The sequence below is a fragment of the Diplotaxodon limnothrissa genome, linkage group LG3, assembly GCF_057381915.1.
Source record: "Diplotaxodon limnothrissa isolate DT_005_m linkage group LG3, D_limnothrissa_male_GT1.1, whole genome shotgun sequence".
NCBI classification, from domain to species: Eukaryota; Metazoa; Chordata; class Actinopteri; order Cichliformes; family Cichlidae; genus Diplotaxodon; species Diplotaxodon limnothrissa.
Window position 1 is genome coordinate 58,290,103 of NC_140598.1, and position 14,392 is coordinate 58,304,494.

The 14,392-nt window shown below is 42.4% G+C and overlaps 2 protein-coding genes across 2 annotated transcripts; one reads left to right on the forward strand and one right to left on the reverse strand.

Annotated features, from left to right (window-relative positions):
• The first annotated feature begins 1,012 nt into the window (after window positions 1-1,012).
• LOC146636662 (uncharacterized) lies at window positions 1,013-2,305 on the forward strand. Its single transcript, XM_085350360.1, has 4 exons — window positions 1,013-1,098; window positions 1,223-1,347; window positions 1,400-1,503; window positions 1,637-2,305. Exons 1-4 carry the CDS (start codon window positions 1,013-1,015, stop codon window positions 2,303-2,305), a joined length of 984 nt encoding a protein of 327 aa, XP_085206486.1.
• A 4,399-nt stretch (window positions 2,306-6,704) lies between these two features.
• Window positions 6,705-12,023, reverse strand: LOC146636663 (leucine-rich repeat LGI family member 2-like). Its single transcript, XM_085350977.1, has 8 exons — window positions 11,761-12,023; window positions 11,447-11,518; window positions 10,586-10,657; window positions 8,572-8,643; window positions 8,420-8,491; window positions 8,149-8,318; window positions 7,828-7,992; window positions 6,705-7,522 (listed from the first exon to the last, which is right to left on the reverse strand). The coding sequence occupies exons 1-8, from the start codon at window positions 12,021-12,023 to the stop codon at window positions 6,705-6,707; spliced, it is 1,704 nt and encodes a 567-aa protein (XP_085207103.1).
• Between the last annotated feature and the right edge of the window lie 2,369 nt (window positions 12,024-14,392).

A 14,392-nucleotide genomic window follows, 5' to 3' on the forward strand; every position in this document is an offset into this window, starting at 1 on the left:
TAGGCCTGCAGAGCAAGAGCGGAGCGCTCTAATAGGGTGATATGGTACTACAAGGTCATTAAGATAAGATGGGGCCTGATTATTTAAGACCTTGTATGTGAGGAGCAGGATTTTGAATTCAATTCTGGATTTAACAGGAAGCCAATGAAGGGAAGCCAAAACAGGAGAAATATGCTCTCTCTTTCTAGTCCCTGTCAGGACTCTTGCTGCAGCATTTTGGATTAGCTGAAGGCTTTTCAGGGAGTTTTTTGGACATCCTGATAATAATGAATTACAGTAGTCCAGCCTGGAAGTAATAAATGCATGAACTAGTTTTTCAGCGTCACTCTGAGACAGCACAACAAACAACACCCGGCCCAGGCAGAGAGTTTTTTTACAGTTTTCCTCAAATGTTAAAACACAAAAGCCAATCCTGTAACCCAAATGACCAGTAGTCTAAACACATTTACTAAATGTAGCCACCATATACCAGTACCATAAACACATGTCACATGAAGACACAATTCACAAAACACAACCCTCTGTACTCATAAATCTAAACACATTTTTCCTTGCCAAAACACATGTTGCAAAACAACTCTGCTCATATTCTCAAATGAAAGCCCATGTGATGCAAAATGCTTGCCACAGTCACCAATCTGTGAACACAGGGAACACACCTGGCGTCAGTCACTACACACAACGACTCAAAATTGAAGACACCTGTTGCTAATGATGTGACCCCACCTATGAAAGCATAGTTTGGTGAAGATGCCAAACAATCACAATGGATGAAGGCATTCGAGCGTGCGGAAGGAGAAGAGCTGCAGGCCAAAGAGGAAGAGGGGATGAGATCAGAGGAGGAAGAGGTGAAGGCCTAAGAAGAAGAGGAGTTCGGAGTAGAGGAGGAAGACAAGGAGGCCAACAAGAGAGAGGAGAAGGTCCAGGTGGGAGAAGAAGACAACCTCGCACCATCATAACAGATGATATGCGAGCAACAGTAATTGATCATGCCATTGTCCATGGCATGACAATGGCTGAAGCGGGACGAAGAGTACATCCAAACCTGAGTAGGTCCACCGTGGCCACCATTATCAAGGCATTTAGACAACACAACAGGTATAGTACGCTATTGCTTTCTTTGTCACACTACAGTTTTACAGGCCTGTGAAAGTGGTCTGTTACCTTACATGTAGTTTTACATATAAATCAGTCAATTGACAACACATGTTTCTTTCTTTAGAGCTGAAAGAATGCCACATAGAGGTGGGAGGGTTGCCATATTCACAGCGGCACAAGAAACCCTCATTGCAGATATGGTCCGTGAGAACAACTGCATTAGACTCCGAGAGATCAGAGACAGTCATTGCAGATAATGTAAACTTTGAGAACATTGATGCTGTCAGCGTGTCCACAATAGACCGAGTTCTCCGGCGCCAACAGATGAGGATGAAACAGGTCTACAGGGTTCCCTTTGAGCGCAACTCTGCGCGACACATAGGACAACGTTACGAGTATGTGCAAGTACGTATACATCCATGTCCACAGTACAGTTAGTGGACATACTGTGTTGCTTAGTAGCCTACATTACTTCTGAACAATACTGTGCTACCTGATTGACCGTTCTGAACACCTGTACGCTTTCCCATGTTCACAGAGGATAATGCAGTTGGACGCGATGGCCAGACCCCATGAGTACCTCTTCCTGGATGAGGCTGGCTTCAACCTCCAGAAACGAAGGCGAAGAGGCCGTAACATCATTGGCCAGAGAGCCATCACTGAGGTTCCTGGCCAACGGGGGGGTAATATTACTCTTTGTGCAGCTATGGGTACGGAGGGGCTTGTCCACCGGTATGCTGTCCTTGGGTCTTACAACACCCAACGTCTCCTCACCTTCCTAGAGGAGCTAAAAGACATCCTCCTGGACCGTCAACAACACCATCCTAGGCTAGCACATCACATGTATGTGATCATTTGGGACAACGTCCGCTTCCACAAGACACACCAAATCAGAGAGTGGTTCACCACCAACAGTGACCACTTTTTAAACGTCTGTCTGCCACCCTACTCCCCTTTCCTGAACCCTATAGAGGAGTTCTTCTCATCATGGAGATGGAAGGTGTATGACAGACAGCCATACACAAGAGAGAACCTCGTACGGGCAATGGAGCTGGCCTGTGCTGACATCCCAGTGGAGGCCTTCCAGGGATGGATTCGCCATTCCAGGGCGTTTTTCCCGCGGTGCCTAGCAAGGGACAATATAGCCTGTGATGTGGATGAGGTGATGTGGCCCAATGCAGGTCGGCGACATGATGCCGCACAGTGACTGTGTGTAATACTGTAAAATGACCGTGTAGACAATAAAAAAGACTTCACACCCTGATCATGTTTCCGAGAGTACTGTTGTGTGCGATAGATTCTGTTTTTGCATTGAGTTGTGTTACAGTAGTGTACGTACATGCAGGATGTTTTTATAGATTTATAGTCTTCATGTGAAACTCACAAATCTAAATGCCTAATCCTCTGCAGGGTTCTATGACGATCCGTTACTGTACAGTTTATAAAAATATGCATTGGCAGTTATGAACCAAAGAACCTTCTCACAAATTGAGCATTGTGTTTTCAATTGTTTTGCTGTAGTGTGTAATGCTGTGTATAGTGTTTACAGTTTTGACAGCTTCGAGCTGCTCTCTTGGTGTGGGAGTTTGAGTTTTGCAGTGGGAAGGTGTGGTTGTGTTTATGTAGCTTTAGAGAAGGGTGTTGTGTTTGGACATTGGGGGACCTGGTGGTAACGTTTGTGACATGTGTTTTAGCATTTGAGAAAAACTGTAAGCAACGAAAGGAGATTATCTTCCTCAGAGAAGAAAATGAGAGACTGCTGAAGTAGATAAATTGTTCAGCCAGCTTCTTGAAAAGGAAGATATTCAGAAGGAGAAAGAAATGGAACTCCTAGACGTGCGTGGAAGGAACTTTGAGCTCAAAGCAAAGCTTGATAAAGCAATAGAAAAACTCAAAGAAATCCTCCAGCAGAAGAAAAATGAGAAAGACAAGGACAAAAAGGATCAGGAGCTGCAATTAAAGCTTGATGAAGCTCTGCTAAAAAATACAGAAATCCTCCAAGAGAAGAAACGGCAGGACATAGAACTCCAAAACTTGGGGATAAAATACAAAGCACTGCTTCAAGAGAAAAAGCAACAACAGAAAGAAAGCGAGCTGAAAACAAAGCTTGATAAAGCACTGCAAAGAAATGACCTGATTCTTCAAGAAAAAGAACAACTGGAAATAAACCAGAGAGAAATGCGGTGCCAACTCCAAAGCATGGAGGAAAAATGCAGAGTCCTTGAAGTAAAACTTGATAAAACTGCAGTGCACAAGCAGAAATATCAAGAGCTGCTTCAAGAGAAAGAACAACAGGACATAAAGCAGAAAGAAGACAAACATTTACTCCTGGACTTTGAGAGAGAAAACCAAAAGCTGCAAGAACTTTACAAGAAAATGAACTACAAAGCAACTGAGATGGAAGGAGAGAAGGAGAAACTGCAAAAACAGTGCTCAGCAATGCAGAGTCAGCTCAATGACATGCTGACAAAAAACACCGAACTCGAGAAACTTTCCAACACCTTGAAGTGCAAAAACACTGAGGTGCAGCTGCTAAAGCAGCAGCTCGAGAAAACAAATGAAGACCTGCAGTGCAAACTTCAAGAAACCGAGAGGAAAAGTCAGCAGTTAGAAGACACTCACAACAAATTACAAGAGCGTTATACAGAGATGCAGGAGGCAAAGGTAATGCAGGAGGCAACATCTAATGAGTTGAAAGGAAGGCTCAAAGACAAACAAGCCGAATTAGAAGAAGTGGAGAAAACATGCAGGAGACTTGAGAAGGAGAATACCGAAACAATCGATCAGCTGAGAACCCTCATCCTAGAGAAAAAGGTTCTCGTGGAAAAGCTCCTGTAAAAGAAGAAGAAACGGTTCCGCTTTTTCTGGAGGAAGGACACTCCTGCTTTTTCTTCTCTTTCTACTTTTTCCACTGCTGATGTCACCTCGTCTTCCTCCACCTCTGTTCCATCGTAATTTTGACCTCCCCTCTCCTGCCCTCTCCCTCTCTCCTGACACCTTGACACCTCTCCCTCCCCTAGCTCCCTTGAACTCCGAACACCTGTCCCATCTCCCTCCCCCCTCTCCCTCTCTTTTCACCCTCACCCCCCAACCAGTCCCGACAGTTGACTGCCCCCTCTAGAGCCTGGTTCTGTCATAGGTTTCTTCCTTTAAAGGGAGTTTTTCCTATCCACTGTCGCACCTAGTGCTTGCTCAGAGGGGATTGTTGGGGTTTTCTCTCCTCTAGCTCTTTCCTCCTTTCTATCCCTTTCTTTTACCCTCTACTTTAACCCCCCCCCCCCCCCCCCCCTTCTATTTCCCCAAAAGCTTAATAATAAACACAATTGGCTGCATTTTAAATGTGTCTGATCAACGTCTTCATTCAAGAATGAATTGTCTTTGTCACAGAGTCATGTGTATTTTGTGTTTTCCTCGGGCTGGTGATCCTCACGGTCGTTCAGCCCAGGAGTCCAGATCATTCGTGTTTTAATCACATTTAGTGTTACATTTTAGATCATCACAACAGGATATCCACAATTTAGGATTCAGGCATTTGTTTTAGTTTGATATCGTAATCATTCTATGATTGAGTAGTTTACAGAACCAGCAGTTAGCAGCAATAAATTCAAATCAATGATATTTGCAAGCATTCCTTTATACACAGCATTTCAGTCAGGTTGAGGTCTGGACTTCCATGCTGTAGATTTGCTGCTGAGCTTGGGGTCATTATCCTGCTGCATGGCCTAATTTAGAAGAAGCTTTATCTGTCAGACAGACAGCCTCACATTTGACTCTAAAAAACTTTGGCATACAGAGGAGTTCGTTGACTGCAAGGTGCTTTATTGCTTGTGTCTGCAGAAGAAGCTCAAATCGCCACACTTGAACCAGCATATTTGACAGTGGGTTTGAGGTGTTTAAGTGTTTGAGTGTCTGAAATACTGACATGTGAACGGCAGAATATAATGGTGAGATTTTAGTGCTGGTCAGATTGCATACGGACTGCACATTATCAGGTTTTACACTTTTGGATCTGTGACCATTCAAACACCAGACAGTACTGTTTCTAATTTCTTTGTGCAACTTTACAATCATAATCTGTTTTGGGGGGTTTTTTTAGGGAAAGAAGGGAAGTTTTATTTTTAATGATCAGTGTCAGGGATTAATCACTACAGTGACACAAAAAAAACTCTAATTATAACCATAATCCTGATTATCAGTCAACACAAAACACATTCAGAAGTCATGTTTTCACAGATTTATTTTGACATTACATCATATTTTTAAGAGGAACATTCATTAGGCTTAAACAAAATCATACAAAAGAATTTTTAACGCTTGCATATTGTTAACCTAGAAGCACTTTTAGTCTTTGTTAGGTTTATCTAAAAAGAATTTGGCAAACACCCTTTTTTGAATGTCATGCACTTGCAGGCTGCAGTAACATTTGAGTTTTGTAAGTGCAAAGGTCCATTCAAACAGGTGGTGACATTACAATCCTTGGTTTATGTACATTTTGGAGCTTGTCAACATTCAGCATTTCCAAAAGCAGAATAAAAATTTGAAAGCTTGAAGATATATTTACATGTACATTTATTTTCCTTCCTTGTGGTCATACAAATTTGGCCTCTGATTCTTCTGACTTCAGATGTTAGTAAAAAAAAAAATTGTTAATTGGGCAAAACTGTTTTTTTTAAACATATCAGGAGATTTATTTTCCCTGACATCATCTAAACACAGCTCCTTTGCAATACTGATAAAGTTTCTCTGTACTTATATTACAGCAGATCTAGAAGCTGTATCTAAATGGCGATTCTCTGTTGTGTTTCCCTGTATGTGTCTGCACATATACTTGGCCAATAAACACGATTCTGATTCTGATTCTCCGTTAATGAATTTGTATAAGGTCAAGTCCTGGATATTTTACTAACTGTAACAACAAACCACTGCTTCCTACTGTATGCATTATAATCTACAGCATCTACAAAGACACCTTCCAACAAACAGCTACACTCTATGATCTCAGCTAAGTTAATTAAAGGTTTGTGCTTTCTAGACATTCCCTGTAATGGAAAGAGCAGAGGGGTGTGGTACTTCATCACGGCCAGAAGGAGGCGCTGTGTAACCATCAAACAAAAGACCCCAGTGTTGATAAGGCAAGGTACTGTACGTTACCACAGGGTATGAGGATACAGGTAGGTGGCAAAAATCAATCAATCCATCATCAGTCACCACAAATCAGATTAAATTTGTTACGTTCATTCAGGTCCTGATGTATTTTTAGCTGCATAAAACTACTGAGAGAAAGATATTAAACAAAAAAAAAGAGAAATCCAAATAGATTCAATTAAATGTCTCTTTTTTAACCCGTCATAAACTTCAGTGGTATTTTTAAGAGAATAGTAGTAGTTATGAAAGGGTAGTACTTCAGAAAGTCTGAGGATCCATGAGTGCAAGGCCATTCAGAAATAGTCACGTTACATCTTGACCCCGCTCTACTTTGTGAGTGAAAACTATGAAGGTGTGGATATTTAACAGTTTATAAGGTCCTTTCTCTTTTGTTTCCTTCTTGAATTTGTCTTTCAAGTGGAAGACATTTGATTTCAGAAGGGACAATAAGGCACAGCCCCTCACAAGCTCAGGTCGATGATGATGTGCTCAAAGATCTGCGTGTTTCCCTTGAAACTCGAGGAAAAAATAAAGTCCCTGCGGTCGGTAGATACCACGGTGAAAGAGCGTGGAGCTTGGATGTACACCTCCTTAAAGCGGTCAAAGATTTTGTTGTCCTCGTCCCACAGGTAGATCTGTGAGAAGGTGTAGTCGCTTCCCAGAGCCAGATAGTAACGTTCCTTGAAAGAGAATGGCTGGAGAATCATGGAGCCTCGAGAGGGCAAAGCTTGGATCTCAGCAAACTGTTTGGTGCCCCAACGCAGAACTTTGGAATCACCGATATACCGCGTCATAGCCAGGTAGAGCTCCTCCTTGATCCGGAAGTGTTTCACAACCACTACATCCTCCATGTTGGGGATCTCACCCTGCAGGATGAACTTCTGGTTGCTCCGGCTCCACTGGTAGATCACTGGAACCTGTGAGCGGCTCGCTAGAATAAGGTGAGCTTTCCCATCCAAGTCGAGAAACTCTACATCCGTGTCGCGGTACCACTCGTGCAGTGACTGGTACGAATAAAAGCCATTATCATTCCACTTGTAGAGGGTGGAGAGGCCAGCTTTTGAGCTGTCAGCAATCACAAAGAACCAATCAGAGCCAATCTGGAAGGCCTCAATATCATTGGGCTTAGAGATCTTGGACACCTCGATATCCTGGAACTTATTGAACCTGCTTTGGTCGTCATCAAACTTGTAAATGTGGGAACCACCAAACAGCTGAGCCACAATGACAAACACCTCATTTTCGATGATGACAGATTTGCACCCCACAATGGACTGACCTAAAGGGCAGAGAAACACATGAATCGCGTGAGAATGAAACTGGAAGCATTCTGGGAGTGTTTGTTAGCCTAATGTGTGATTTAGACTTCCTAACTTACAGTGTCACTGGAAACGCCCTTTAACCCTTCACCTAACCTTCCACGTAACCTGACATGCACCTCTTGAGAGATGTAACTACACGTTGGGTCGACACAGCCTGCAAGGACTTAAACGGTTAGAAGGTTGCGCTGCAGGATCAAGAGGGGTTTCCAGTTATGTCGTAAGTTAGGACACATTTCCTGCAGAAGGCGAAATCAAACTTTACCTGTGATGTTATCATAAGTCCTGAAGTTCATTTCTATGTGGTCCCACTGGAAAATCATACAGCTCTCTGTGCTGGGAGCAGAAATGGCCACGTAGACATCATTCTTATAGCTGAATGTGTCAACAGACAACGATTCTGAGGCAACAGACTGATGAAGGATGAAATCTGTGGAAAGGAACATTGGGAAATGTATTTTACACAAACCAACAAAGCCACGTTAAATGAATGCCCTCTACACTTCTTAGAATGACTCTGCTGAGTTCTCTCATCCTGATCTCAGCTGGACATGAGAGAAGGGCAGCTGGCTCAGGTGTTTCTCACCTGTGGAGACACACTCATTCTGCAGGCTGGTCATATCATTGAGGCGCTTGCCCTTCATGTCCTCTGGTCCAGCACACACAACATCTGACACTGTGGCATTGGTGTTCTTTAACCACGTCATAAGCCACTTGGCTCTGCAGTCACATTCAAAGGCATTGCCTCGCAGGTCCCTGCAGAAAGAGAATATTGTATTTCACAGCTGAACAGGGAGAAAGACAGACTGCAAGAATTACACAGTACGCTATTTACCTATTACTATGTACAAACTCACAGCTCTATAAGGGAGTCAAGGTCAATGAAGAGGTCCCTGGGCAAGGCTTTAATGTTATTGTTTGCCAAAGACCTGGAAACAAATGCAGTTGATTATGAAAAGAGACATCATTAAATCATGCATCAGTTGTATTTTCAGTCACTGGAACATACAAGTGAGTCAGGTCCCTGAGTCCTCTGAAGGCATATTTTGATGTAGTCTCTAGTTTGTTACTCTCAATGAATCTGTGGATCAACAAGAAGAAAAAGAAAAGTATATTTTTGATCAATTTCAACATTTTGCCAGCTAAATGGTAAATGGCCTGTATTTATATAGCGCTTTACTAGTCCCTAAGGACCCCAAAGCGCTTTACATATCCAGTCATCCACCCATTCACACACACATTCACACACTGGTGATGGCAGCTACAGCTAGTAAACCAAATGGTAAGTGGACTGGTTCTTGTACAGCACTTTTCTATTCTACCTGAGCACTCGAAATCCTTGAAACCTGTCTAATTCAGACCAGAACTTTTTTCTGTGCATATTCTATTGATGTGTTTTCTATCAAACACTGACACTGATGGATACAACCGAGAGGAACTTGAGTATCTTGCCCAAGAATATTTGGCATGCAGACTGGAGCTGCTCTGCCTCCCTAGCTACAGCTACCAATTAAAAGAAGGTTCAAAAAAGCAGCTACACACACTTTATATAATGTACATATTTTCTTTTTTTACAATAATCAAACAATTTGAAAACATACAAGACAATATATAACGAGGCCTGTTGGGGGGATGTTGAGCGCACTTTCTATATTCTTGCTATCTCAGTTTCAGAAAGAATATTTCTGACATTGTACTGAATCTGGTGAGCTTTCCAGAGTCAATTTATACCATAATGTTTGTAAAAGTTGTGTAAGAGCTGATTGTGATCATAGCTACCCTTGTATTTGATGTTTCTGTTAAATAGCAATGACTTGATGCTACAGTCACATGTATTTGTTCTGGGGCAATGGTTCAGTGAAAGGCTTTGTTTATTTTGTTATTTGCAAGACTTTGGAATATGTGCATATAGACTCACCAGTAACGTTTTAGGTACACTTGTTCCACTATCATATGGCAGCTACTCAATACATTTATGCACATAGACATGGTCAAGGCGACTTTCCGAAAATCAAACTGAGCATCAAAATGGGGAAGAAAGGGGATTTGAATGTGGCATGGTTGTGGAGTATTTCAGAAACTGCTGATCTGCTGGGATGAGCAGGGGTTCTCTGGGTAGAAATGCCTTTTTGCTGCCAAAGGTCAGAGGAGAATGGCTAGACTACTTAATGTTGATAGGAAGGCAATAGAAACTCTAATAACAACAGGTTAAACCGATGTGTGCGGAAGACCATCTCTGAACACACAAGTTGCTGAACCTTGAAGCGGACAACTGCAGAAGACCACACCTAGTGCCGCTCTGTCAGCTGAGAGGAACGGGAAACTGAGGCTACAATGACAGGGGCTCACCAAAAATGGACAGCAGAAGACTGGAAAAACTATGCCTGGTCTGATAAGTCTCACCTTCTGCTTTAACATTTGGATACTAGGATCAGAATGTGCAAGCAGATGAAAACATGGTTCCATCCTGCCTTATGTTAATGGTTCAGGATATTTACTTGGCACACTTTGGGCCACATCATCTAAACATCACAGCCTACCTGAGTATTGTTGCTGACCATGCGCATCCCTTTTTGACTACAGTGTACCATCTTCTGAAGGCTGCTTCCAGTAGGCTAATTCGCCATGTCACAAAACTCAAATGATCTCAAACTGGTTTCTTGAACGTGACAATAAGTTCACAGTTCTCAAATGGCCTCCACAATCACGAGGTCTCAGTCCAATAGAGCATCTTTTGGGAGGGGGGGGAGGGGGGTGTACCCAGTAGAGAAGCTGGTGTACTTTGGTGTGATGAATGAAAAGAGAAACAAAGATTGTTTTCTAGTTGTACTGGAACCACTAGAGGGCGTGTAACCAACAGCTGCCTACCCCGCTGGAAAAATGCCAGCATCCAACAGAAAAGCTTCATTCCCATTAAAACAACCTCGCAAGTCTATTTTCACCAAACTGATGTAGAGAACTGAATATTCAGTTATTTTCTTTAAACTACTTTCATTAAAAAACAAACAAAGAAAGAAACTCACAGGTACTCCAGATGTGGTAGCCCTGAGAATGCATCATCTCTTACAGTTATCAGGGAATTGGAATTCAGAAGCCTGCAAAAAAAATAAGCATACAATCAATTACAGTGCAGCCAACTGCAGAAATGCAACGCTTCAGGCTTTTCTCTAAAACATAGAACAGATTAAAATGTTTCAGCTTCCAAAAGCAGAGCCAAATGCTGTAAGCACAATTATTAAAGCAATGTCCAAACAAAATTGAGTTAAATTAGTTATTATATTATCATATTTTATGGCCTCTTGTCATTTGAATTCAATGTTTTACTGAAAAAAAAACCACCCTACATCTTACCAAATAAAGTATTCAGCTGAGAATTATTGTGTATGATGACTTTGGCTAGTGCCACGCCTTTGTTTAGGCTGACATCACAGCTGTCACTTGTGTTGTAACAAAGCAGACTGATGGTTGAGCACACTGTAGGTACTGGGCAGCACTAAAAGCTCAGATTTGGGTTTCCATTATTTATTTCCAGGTGTGCACCATTTGAAAAGCCCCGGCTACTAAAAAGCTTAACCATGCACCAAACAGACTTTATAAATCGTTACTTTATCTCCACTAAAGTAATACCCCATGTGCTACAGAAGCATAAATGCCTCATTTGATTCGTGCTGCTATAACCAATGCTTTATGTATAATGACCGTCGTGACTCCATTATTGGCCTCACATAATGATGCATCTGCCATTTTAATGCCCAACATTTGAAACTGATGCTTTATGTACTAAAAGTAACTAATTTGAAATCTGCCCGATAAGAACCTTTACTTAAAAATGTCAACCAATCAAATCATTTTAGAAGTATCAAAGGCTGGCAAAGTATCCTTACAATAGCTGGAGAGATGGTATGTGGGAAAACATCGCCTCTTTGACCTCGCTGAAAGTCCCATTCACGATACTCCTAAAAACAAGGAGCAAGCAGGAGAAAGTAAAATGCTGAAAAGTGATCGGCGAGGAAACAGGGAGAAAAACACTGCATTGCTTTTTGCGATCAGCTCTTATTTTATAGGGTGTTATAAAATGCGCACAGCTATAGAATCATACTTGAGGCTGTGGCTCGAGCATATATTGCATGTATGCACTGCGGAAAACGTACTGTTCCATTTAAAACATATATCTTTACAGTGCAGGCCATCTACTCACAAAGAAGTGATTTCGTTGGGGGTCATTCTTGGGATATAGGAGGACCCGACGCAGATGATGGACTCCTTGGAGCAGCTGCATGTTGAAGGGCATCGGAAAGGCTTTTTTAAATGACCCGGCTGACACAGGCAGCACAGCGACACGAGGAACAATGCCCAAATGTTGAGAGCTGGCGGCATCTTTCCTGTCGGGCTTTCATGTGTGAGGGTTGCAGAGAGCACGGATCGAGGCAGATGGCAGCGCGCGTTTCCACCCTGCACCATGAAATGCTGCACTGGCTCCCTGACATCAGCAAATCAGCTGCGGCTCCCCTCCGTCCACTTTAAATATTTATTAAGTCAGCGCTCCAGTCTGGTAACTGTTGGTTAAACAGCCACACGCGGGAATTGATTAGACGTTATTAGTCAGCTTGTGACCACCACGTCTCTTCTGAGCTGATCTGTTTTTGCCCCAACGTTTCATATGTGGTCAGCGTCGCTTGCCTTTTTATTTTTTTGAAGATAGGTGTAGTTTATGGAGCTGTGGTGTATTATTATCTCCAAACAAGCACGCTAATTATAGATTTCAGAAATTAATTTCGAGCGTCATGTTTATCCCCAAGTGCATTTTGTTGCCAGTTTACACGTAATTTGAATGTTCTTTGTGTTATTTCTGGCAGTATTTAAACACAGCTGGCTGCTCAGTCTGAATAACACGAAGTCAAACCATTTGACTCACACGTAGGATGTTATATAATGTCGGCATACCGTAAGCTGTAGATGCTTCCTTCATATAGAAGGTCAGAGGCGCATAATTGCAGCACCAAGGACAGCGCCTCCTCCAGCGCCCTGCAGCCATCCTGCACAGGCTGTAAAGGAAACACTGAGCAAATCCCGAGTAAACATCGGCTTTTTAAAATATCTGGACAGGCCATCTTGTTAAGCAGTAAATGCAGATAAGGATGGCTGCTGATCTGCATGTTTGAAGGAGTACATGCACCATACTTATCTGCACTCACTGCTTCACAAAATCAAATCTTGGCCTGTCCAAATATTTCAGAAATATATATACAAATGTTCTAAAATGTGCGTTTATGACTCATACATGTTAAATAATACAGATCAGCTAGAAATTTGTTGCCAGTTTTCACGTAAGAACCTGTCTTAGTGACTGATTCAGTACAACAGAAGTCCCTGTGAACCCCACAAACACTAGTGTGAAGCAAGAAGAGCAGCAGTCCAGCGTAAACACTAGAGCAAATCCACTGTGTTCCACTGAACATGCAGACACAGGTGAGGGCTTTTTGTGGCCACTCACTCCACCCTCTTTCCTTTTCGGCCTGTTGTGTCTGACCTGTGGGCACTGAGGAGGTGCTGTTGCTCGTTTCCAATCAGTGACACTAGCCAGAGCTCAGTGCTCAGTCGCTGGGTGGCTCTCCTCCCTGACACACTTTTTTGGGTTTTGGTCCCTCAATGGTTTGGGTTTTTTTGCATTTACAACACTCTGTGCACCATTTCTTCACCCATGCAGTACTGATGTCACTCACCATAGTTAGTTAAAGTAGATTCCTTGTTTCTTTCGTTTACAAGTCTTTTAACTGGCATTTGGTGCCGACCAAAGAAAGATGCTGAGGAAAAGCACCTCATACCAACTGTGAAGCAGCTTTAAGGCTGCGTGACTCAGATTCAGTTCTGCATCATATCAAAGAGTGCCTATCATCTTTCTGAAGGTTAGACCTGAACCAGAAGTGGACCCTTAATTCCCACATTAGGAAACCCAGTATGGAATGATTCAAATGGAAGTGGAGGGTTCAAAAAAGCCCACTGAAAGACCAGGTTTGCACTGAAATGCAGTAAGATTAAATATGTAAGAAAACACTCAAACATCATGCACCTCGAGTAATCAAAACTTTCAGTAAACAGCCAGATTCAGCCAATTAAGCAAACTTTTCCCTGAACTATATTCCGCCTGTTTATCTACTATCGCTGCCCTTCTGGGACCAGTCTGCATATCTGCGGCCCTTTTTTTGTGCCACTCTGGCGCTCCATCATCACTGCACTCTTCCTGGCAGCAGCAGACAACCGAAAGAGAAGAGCCATTTGTCATGCAGCAACATCCCTGGGGTACTTAAGACTTATGATTGAGTGTGCGCAGCGCAGACTCAGGAGTAGTATATTTAAAGGTTGTCTTTTTTGGTGAGGAGCGATGACGGTATATAGTATTTTGGGTTTAAAAGCAGTAAGTGGCTTTGGAAATTTGAAACCACTTTCACTTCGATTACTTCTTTGGTAGCACGGAGGGGGGGAGCAATGATTTATGCAAGGTTCTCTTTCACTGAAATCCTTACCTGATTTACACACTAAAGAAACTATTAATTCCCCTATAAGTCACCCGAGATCCAGAGTCCAAAAATATAAAACAAAAACGACAATATTATATCAGTGCACAGCAAATGCACTTCAAAATCCACCCACACCTGATCACTTATTAATTCAGACTAAAGCTGATGAAGAGATATTTTTTCTGCGTTCATTAAAAAAAATCATCTGTGAAAGCCACGTCTGCTCTTCAGAGTGCTGCATTGTACCAGCATGCGGTGTTTTTCCACTGTTTTGTTAACGACTCAGTACAGCTTGGAACAGTGAAAGTGTGC